We start from the raw sequence: 8397 nt of genomic DNA on the forward strand, positions 1-8397 counted from the left end.
GGTTTGTTACAAATTAATTATTATTTCAAAAATATGTATTTTACTGACCTTTTATTTTCCTTATTTTTCAAAAAATGTGTATTTATCCTCGTCGCCACTTGTAAATGTGCACACTGCCTATCACTTGTGTACGTGAGACAGCGTATTGTATCTATCTAGTACGTAGATACAAACACTACATATACTATAATTTAAGGGTAGTCATTAATATTTAGGAAGAAAGAAAGAAAGAAATAAAGAAAGTTATTTACCTACATTTTCAAATGAGAAAAATCCTTCGCATAGAATGAGGATTTCTGGTTTGTTCCAGGGTTCAGTGCTAGCAGATGCAGGCCGTTACCAGGAGGCCCTGGAGCGGTTCCACAGCTGCATCCGTCTGCAGCCTCGAGACCCTGAGCCTTTGAAGCAAGTCGCTAAATGCTTGTGAGTTGGGACTCAATGATATTCCCTGCTACAGGTTTTTAATGATGACCTAGTAGTGGTTTCATTGAAGGTATAATAATTACTTTTGCAGGTTCTGTCAAGGTCGCTACCAGCTGTCCCTGGAGGCGTACCTAGAAGCTGATAAGCTCACCAAGCATCCTGACCCGGAGATTTATTGTGCTTTAGGTAAATAAACTACTTCTCGGTATCAGAATGACTTTGTTGCTTTCAAATTACCTAGTTGGTAAATTGAAGGTAGATAGATAAATGCCGTCGTCGGTCTAGCCTAGTTAAAAGTGCTGCTCTATTATGCTTGTGCTGTGAAGTAAGTCTACTATCATAATCGCTGCTGGACTGCTAAGCTGGGACTGCTGAGTCGACCGCAATCGATCTAGCATTCTTAACATTATTTTCTTAACTTACCATTATTAACCCCAGTTGACCAGTTTCTGATTTTCTGAATCATAAAATCTGATACCATAGGATTGTGACGTTAAAAAGTTGTTAGCTACCTCATAATTAAGTATTCATGATGGAAAGTAGGGCAATTGAAAGGAAGGAAGACATTAATGAAATCTTTATTCTTCACTTCCCTGGTGTGGTCTCCAGCGGAATGTGCATGGAAGTTAGGCGACACAGAGAGGGGGGTGGAGTGGGCGCGCGCGGGGGTGCAGGCAGGGGGTGCGGAGCGCGCGGGGGCGCTGCTGGCGCGACTACTGCTGGCTGCTGGTGACGTCACTGGCGCTCTGAACGCTTATGACCAGGCACTATCGTAAGTATTGTAGGGATCAAACTGATGGTCTGCGAGACTTGAAAAGAAAGACACTCAAGTATCAACTGATCAGACTTTTTTCTATCTATCGAGCTTAGAGCGTTGTTTCATACGATACAAGTCGTAAGCTCCTTTATTTTATGGATTGTCCTGCTAAAAATTGCAGAGAAAAGTCCAATCCTGAATTTAAGATCTTTTGAAATGAATCAAACTTTTCAAGATCCCATTTCCTCACTTTCTAGCAACCACGCTTGTGGTGCGGACACGTTAGCAGCAGCCGGTGCGCTTCGCCTACGAGCGGGCGACCCTCGGCGCGCCTTCCAACTCCTAGGCGCCGCGTTAGCTCAGCAGCCGACGCAGCACGCCGCAGCGTTAGCCCTGGCGGCCATGATGCTGCAGCACCGAGACCTAGATGCGGCCCTGGCGAGGCTGAAGGCGGCCTTAGCAGCGCACCCGAGCTGTGTGGCAGCGCACACTAATCTGGGCTTAGCGCTGTTGGCGAAGAAGAAATACGTTGCGGTGCGTTTGCTTTGACTTGACCCATAAGTTTGTAGGAGAGATTTTCTACTGCAGCCAGCATAAATACTTCTGCGTTGGTTGCTGCACTAGCACAGCAGCCGACGCAGCACGCCGCAGCGTTGGCCCTGGCGGCCATGATGCTGCTGCACAGAGACCTAGATGCGGCCCTGGCGAGACTGAAGGCGGCCTTAGCAGCGCACCCGAGTTGTGTGGCAGCGCACACTAATCTGGGCCTAGCGCTGTTGGCGAAGAAGAAATACGTTGCGGTGCGTTTGCTTTGATTTGGCACATACTCGTAAGTTTGTAGAGAAGAGGTTTTCTACTGCAGCCAGCATAAATACTTCTTCGTCGGCTGCTGAATTAGCACAGCAGCCGACGCAGCACGCCGCAGCGTTGGCCCTAGACGCGGCCCTGGCGAGGCTGACGGCGGCCTTAGCAGCGCATCCGAGTTGTGTGGCAGCGCACACTAATCTGTGCCTAGCGCTGTTGGCGAAGAAGAAATACGTTGCGGTGCGTTTGTTTTGATTTGACCCATAGGTTTGTAAAGAAGAGATTTTCTACTGCAGCCAGCATAAATACTTCTGCGTTGTGTGCTGCACCAGCACAGCAGCCGACGCAGCACGCCGCAGCGTTGGCCCTGGCGGCCATGATGCTGCAGCACAGAGACCTAGATGCGGCCCTGGCGAGGCTGAAGGCGGCCTTAGCAGCGCACCCGAGTTGCGTGGCAGCGCACACTAATCTGGGCCTAGCGCTGTTGGCGAAGAAGAAATACGTTGCGGTGCGTTTGCTTTGATTTGACTCATAAGTTTGTCAAGTTTTTCTACTTTAACCACGTAAGTTTATTTAATCAACTGTGGATCAATAAATTTAACAGCACAGAGCTGCAGAGAAAAATGTTATTTCATATCTTTTCATACCACGGTAACGATTAAGTTATCTATAAATAATCTATTTATCTATCTATCTATCTATATAAATAAAAATGAATTGATGTTCGTTAGTCTGATTAAAACTCGAGAACGGCTGGGCCGATTGAGCTGATTTTGGTGTTAAAATGTTTGTCGTAGTCCAGGGTAGATCTAAACGGAGAGCAAATAAGGAAAGATTTGCTTACTTATTGCCTTTAAGGCGGAACAACAGAGTTCGCCAGGTCAGCTAATTAGAAATATAAATTGTCTTATATTCTTCTTTTTCTTTCATTGCCTTTAGGTACCCATGTAATTTCCCCCATACGCCAAGACTGTCTTGGGTTTAGTTAGACATACCAAAAGATTTAAAATAAGCACAGATGCCATAATGTAAGTTCGAGAGTGAGTTGCTGCCACGTCTTCTCTCCATTTTCTTCCATTCCAATTTATTTTGTTTCCACTCTCTCTGGTCCGAGTAGGTATTAAAGTTATTTATGTGTTCTATCCCAGGCCCTGACATGCCTGCAGCGCGCCGCGTGGGCCGCTCCTCTCAGCTCTCGCTCAGCACACGACCTGGGCCTGGCGCTGCTGGTGTGCCGCCGGCCCGCCTCCGCCTTCTGCCGCCTCGCCGCTGCTGCTGCTATGCGTCCTACACAGCCGTATAACGTAAGACTGTTAATTAGTTTCTGTAGACTTCGCATTTATAGCATGATCTGCGGCATTTTTGTTGTGGCTTCTTCCCTTTAAACGATAGAGTAGTTTTAGTTCAGTTGGCAGGACTCATTATCGCCATGAGAGTCGTATTTTGTTTCAAGACTTCATAGCAATGGACTGCCATGTATTTCTCCACTGCTTACCTATTCCTACTTGGATAGAAGCAGGGACATAACTTACATAGCGTCATAAAGACTTTTCCTACAGGTGCTGCTCATAGGCGTAGCATTAGAGCGCTTAGGAGACAGCCGCTCCGACGCAGCGTACGCCAGGGCAGCTGCGTTAGCGCCTGATGACCCTCTAGTTCGACTCAACTTGGCCGGGAGACACGCGAGAGCAGGCCGCCTGGAGCCGGCTATAGAGGAAGCTGATGTTACTGCTAAATTGCTGCAGATGATGGAGAAGCCTGACCCTCAGGTACGTTAGAATTCCAATGCATGCAATGGTCTAATTGCGTGAAAGTGTTTAAATCCAAGTGCCATGGCTGTTTCTGATTTAGCTACTGACCCAGAGTTAAATCAGATTTTTAGGCAGGATCACTCGCGGTTCGAGAGTTAATGTCATAAGGTGAAGCAGTACTCTCCCATGCTTCCCTTTCTCTGGATGCCTAGTCATGTCAGTCACTTTTGTCCATGCATAGGTAATCAGCATCTACCACAGCCAAACACAATGGGCAGATTTTATATTGATTTTTAAGATAATGTAATTCTTAGAAATGTTGTTTTCAGCTGGCAAGCTCCCTAGCAACCCTCCTGGCCCTGCTGAGGGAAGCAGGCGTGGAGCTGTCCCAGCTACCAACCAACATCCCGATGGAGGATGTGGCGGTACCAGACGCAAATGACGTAGTCACTCCTGATGAAGAAGAGCATTTGACGGCTGATGAAGTTTGAACTGCATTTGTTATCATCAGGTATGAATTTATTTTGTAAATGTACAGAGCTAGAATATCTACCTCTCTTACTCATAAAATAACTGAGGAACGATGGGAACTTGGGGAATGGAAACAGACAAAGGCACAGAATGAGAATGTAACATTCTTATTTCGCTACCTAGGTTGAGAAAGAAACTTTTCTAGGGTTATACGTGTCGTATTTATGTTATGTGGGTCAACGGAAAATAAAATTAAGATCATGATTAGCTGTATCGCTCATTGACCTTCATAATCACTTTAAAATAATCTCTCCAAATGTATATTTGAACACATTGTTATGTTAGCCACATGTTTTTAATTATTCTGACTTTTATGTGCCTATAAAATAAGCAATAAAATCTTTAATAGTTTATGTAACAATGTGGTTATTACTATGGGCAATCACGCCTGTGACATGTGAGCCAGTAGTAAGTAAAAATACTGTTTTAACATAACAATCTCACAATTTCTCTTTCAATTTGCTTATCGTAACTCCATTTATCGAAAAAACTAAAATCTTAAAATCAATTTGCCTTTTCAGAACAAAACGATAGAACGAACAGCAAGCCTTGTCGTACTCCCACCATTAGTTCTGGGATATGACGATCTTTACGATGAAGATAATTCAAGACCAAGAGAAAAGCACCCATTCCATCAAGAACATCAACAAAATGAAGAAGAAGCAGAAAACGTTAATAACGAAAGAGAAGACATGCGCGGTAGGTTAGAAATAAGAAAGCCTTTGCACTTTCCAAGGAGCAATGCTAAGTCCACTACTACTTGTCCTTGCAAAGGCGAGATAAAAAGATTGCATTAGGACTCTGAAACACGATACTTATTTGTGTTGAAATTGAATTTTATTTTTAAGTGCACTTAAGACAAATTAAACATGTAATAAAGTATGACAAATGGCTTTATTTTTTTTAACTTAACCGAAACCTTTAAGTTTTACTAGCTTATGATGGGTAATATTGTCCAATGAATATCGGTGTATCTTTAAAACACAAGGCGAAATAAAAGCTTGGTTGTTCTTGTGATATTAAAACTTTCCCACCAGTTTCAATCGACGTTGAAGGTTCCGTTGTCGAATATAAACCTGTAAAAATAACGTTAAATAATAAACATAAGCATGATGTAACTTTTAAAGGTAACATCATTACCTACTCATTTCAAGTTAAATTCGTAAATTGGTGTCGAAAACTCGATTAAAATTAGCTAGGTACACTACCTTTTTTTAACTTACATGTTAAAACATTGATGTTAACTTCATTTTCATTGATTTTTACATTGCCGAAGTATTGGCCAGTAGCAGTAACGCCGTTGATAACAAATTCCTGAAACAAGGAAGAAAAAGCAATTAAAAATTTTCGCAAACCACTTGGTAAAAGTCCACCCTCAGCTCTATAAATAGGTAATATCGAGGAATTGCAATCTATGAATCAAAGGTCTAAAGAATTTATGATCCATAACTATTATTACACTACAATATTTAACTTTCCAAAACAGTAACCGTTATCGGCCCGCCAGTCGCCACATAAAACTGCTGAATTTGATAACGCGTTTACATAACAACAACTTTACTACAACGCGTTTACTTAAAAAAGCTATGCTTTTGTGGGTGATCTACACACTGGGTGTAGGATGACCGTAGTGTGAATATAACAGTAGTTACTTTACAACCGGGTGGAGTTAACTGCACACCTTGCGTCCGTGACGTCACATCGACGCTCTACGAAAGGGATGAACGCGGGAAGGTATGCAGTTAGCTCAAACCTATAGCCTGTTGTAGCTTGATTTTAGAAAGTCTAAACAAATCCTACAATAACTACCTGTTCTCTTGTGATCTTCGAGCTGATATGAATGCTGGGTGCTTCTAACTTCGTTGTCGTGGTGAACATAGGTTGGAGGCAGTTGGTAGCGGCCTCGAGACCTTCATTGCATAGCGTTGAGAACAGTTCGTGTAATACATCCACCTCTTTTGGAACAAGCAGAACTAGTTTGAAGTTCCCTGACGTTGGGAGTTGTAGCAGCTGCAAGCAAATAATTTCTAACATTACATTAGAGTTGCTACATTTCTTTTGAAAAATAACACATACTTAATTATAGCTACAAAATTAGTGTTTAGTTTGATGTGCTATCTGTAATGCAATATGATTTGTTCACGATACTAGTCAAAGACTTCAAGCTCTACTCATTCTCTTTAGCAAACTTCTAATAGCCAAGATCTTCAGCGTAATCAACTAAGTAAACCTAAACAGTAAAGGCTAAATAATAGTCTAGGAAAGCGCCGTCTTGTAATCGCAATTAAATTCAAAAGTTAAAACCTCAAGCAGATGAGAGATACACAAAGATAAATACCCTCGTTTCATATTTGACGTCCTGAGTGTAACTGAATGAGTTGTACACTTTCATAGATGGTGATCCATTGACGTGACCTGCCCATGTATCCTGAATTCAGAAAGTAAAAAAAAGATTAAAAAAATTATGAAGCACTTACTTATTAGGTACTGACAGAAACTTGCCTTCGTTCGTTTCAGCCGAAAGACGTCCACTGCTGGACAAAGGCCTCCCCCAAGGATTTCCACAAAGACAGGTCCTGCGCCGCTTGCAAACTTGCCTTACCTTACCTTAAATCTATGAATATTCATGAGAACCATTGACGTGTCCTTAGGAAATATAGTATTTATGGAATCCATTATTTCTTCAGCATGTTCATTTACCTGTTAAAGGTTTTGTATTTAATGTCTTTTTCACAATATTATAAAGTTATTACAAATCTAGATGGTATTCTTACCCAGTCGCTGATAGCATTCCTTTCTGCACTGTCCCGAAAATCGACTCCTTGACTGTCAAATCCGCCATGTTTGGTGGTTTCTTCTGATGATGAAGATACGAATATTTTACTGTTGATTGTGTTTCCATCTTTCTTGGTAAGTCGTTTACTTAGCTGCAGGCATAAGATTCGATAGGTACTTTACGTAAGTGATGAATTATGCTAAATAAGGTTGAAAATAAAAATTAACCTGGATAAACTTATCGTAAGCTGGCTCAGTATTCCCACACGCCCTCAGCAGAAGTCCGACTGCCAGCGGCGAAGTAACCCAGCTGCACGTCTGTCACCATTCGACTTTAATCAAAACACAGCATTTTGATTTGATTTCAATTTCAAGGAGACATAAATTGTTGTAAACGGAATTCTAAAAATGGTCCTTCGAGCCAGGATATTGCAAATCCTCATCGAACTTTTACAACGTACAAAATTAAAGTTACTTTAGCAAACTTTACAAAGTACCTACCATTATAAACACAGGTCTACTAATCACATTATTAACTACGCACTTTGCCTCAAAACAATATCTAGAAAATAAAGACTCACACCTGTCGCAACATAGTGAACTGTCTGTTTAATTGCTGAAAATAAACACTTTTAAACAAATGTTTTGTTCACTCGATGTTTTCAGGCAAAACAAGTTTGACATTCAGACAGATTAGATAGCACAGAGCAAAGATATTTTAATACAAATGGAGGAGAGTCGATACTATTTTTAGTCTTTGCGATATTGATGCGCTTGATACGAGACTGACGCATTAAGTATTTTGTGATTAAAGGTGTAAGTACTAGCAGTACTAGTATGTTTCAATAAATGTGATCGCCAATTTAGATTTAGGTTACAGGAGATACGTGAAAGGAAACCAAAAAAATATTTTTCAATCGTTTATATTGAAATTATCACCATCTTAATACCAGCACTGAAGGGTGTCCACGTTTTACGTACAACACAAGTACAAATCAAGACAATCGACACAGAAGAAAGAAAAATGTGGTAATGACATAAATAGGGCCGGTCTGGCAAAGTAGACTCGCCTGAAGGCACTTAGGGTCTATATTATTTGCTTTGTGATAATTTTGGCAAGTCCTAAGTAGGTAAACAATAACCTGCTGTAAAGTCTTGATAAACGTAATTATTCTTCTTAAAAATATTACACTATACATTGGTGGTATTTATATAGGTAGTTTTTGGGGATTTTACACTTTACAGGTCAGTTATTGTCTAATTATCTCGACTTTACAACATAGTTTAAAAGTACAAGTTTTAAAAGTATTAAGTATAATGTCTTTTATAGCCTGACCAGGAACATAAAAACCCTCG

General features: G+C 41.2%; 2 protein-coding genes across 4 annotated transcripts; one reads left to right on the forward strand and one right to left on the reverse strand.

Moving 5' to 3' along the window:
* The first annotated feature begins 286 nt into the window (after positions 1-286).
* On the forward strand, positions 287-4904 carry LOC114358022 (Bardet-Biedl syndrome 4 protein homolog). Its single transcript, XM_028311879.1, has 8 exons — positions 287-423; positions 515-609; positions 1033-1195; positions 1438-1714; positions 3133-3288; positions 3544-3753; positions 4065-4246; positions 4788-4904. The coding sequence occupies exons 1-7, from the start codon at positions 287-289 to the stop codon at positions 4224-4226; spliced, it is 1200 nt and encodes a 399-aa protein (XP_028167680.1). The 3' UTR covers positions 4227-4246; positions 4788-4904.
* A 134-nt stretch (positions 4905-5038) lies between these two features.
* On the reverse strand, positions 5039-7764 carry LOC114358024 (uncharacterized). 3 transcript variants are annotated; one of them, XM_028311881.1, is made up of 8 exons: positions 7625-7764; positions 7270-7359; positions 7041-7193; positions 6874-6966; positions 6605-6694; positions 6076-6276; positions 5490-5580; positions 5039-5342 (listed from the first exon to the last, which is right to left on the reverse strand). In XM_028311881.1, the coding sequence occupies exons 1-8, from the start codon at positions 7634-7636 to the stop codon at positions 5203-5205; spliced, it is 870 nt and encodes a 289-aa protein (XP_028167682.1). In that variant the 5' UTR covers positions 7637-7764; the 3' UTR covers positions 5039-5202. The 3 variants fall into 3 exon arrangements, with proteins under 3 accessions (XP_028167682.1, XP_028167683.1, XP_028167684.1); XM_028311882.1 differs by having other exon boundaries at positions 7543-7764; XM_028311883.1 differs by lacking the exon at positions 6874-6966.
* Positions 7765-8397: the final 633 nt, after the last annotated feature.

Source organism: Ostrinia furnacalis, unplaced genomic scaffold (assembly GCF_004193835.3).
Source record: "Ostrinia furnacalis isolate ACB-3 unplaced genomic scaffold, ASM419383v2 OfSCF3624, whole genome shotgun sequence".
Taxonomy (NCBI): domain Eukaryota; kingdom Metazoa; phylum Arthropoda; class Insecta; order Lepidoptera; family Crambidae; genus Ostrinia; species Ostrinia furnacalis.

Excerpts from the sequence above, each read along its gene's own strand:
- LOC114358024 (XM_028311881.1), bottom strand. Across the intron at positions 6,277-6,604 it reads ACGTCAAATATGAAACGAGG|CTGCTACAACTCCCAACGTC; the intron begins GTATTTATCTTT and ends ATTTGCTTGCAG. Across the intron at positions 5,343-5,489 it reads TAACATCAATGTTTTAACAT|GTTTATATTCGACAACGGAA; the intron begins GTAAGTTAAAAA and ends TTATTTTTACAG.
- LOC114358022 (XM_028311879.1), top strand. The coding sequence starts at position 287 with ATGAGGATTTCTGGTTTGTTCCAGGGTTCAGTGCTAGCAGATGCAGGC. Across the intron at positions 424-514 it reads AAGCAAGTCGCTAAATGCTT|GTTCTGTCAAGGTCGCTACC; the intron begins GTGAGTTGGGAC and ends TTACTTTTGCAG. Across the intron at positions 610-1,032 it reads GGAGATTTATTGTGCTTTAG|CGGAATGTGCATGGAAGTTA; the intron begins GTAAATAAACTA and ends TGTGGTCTCCAG.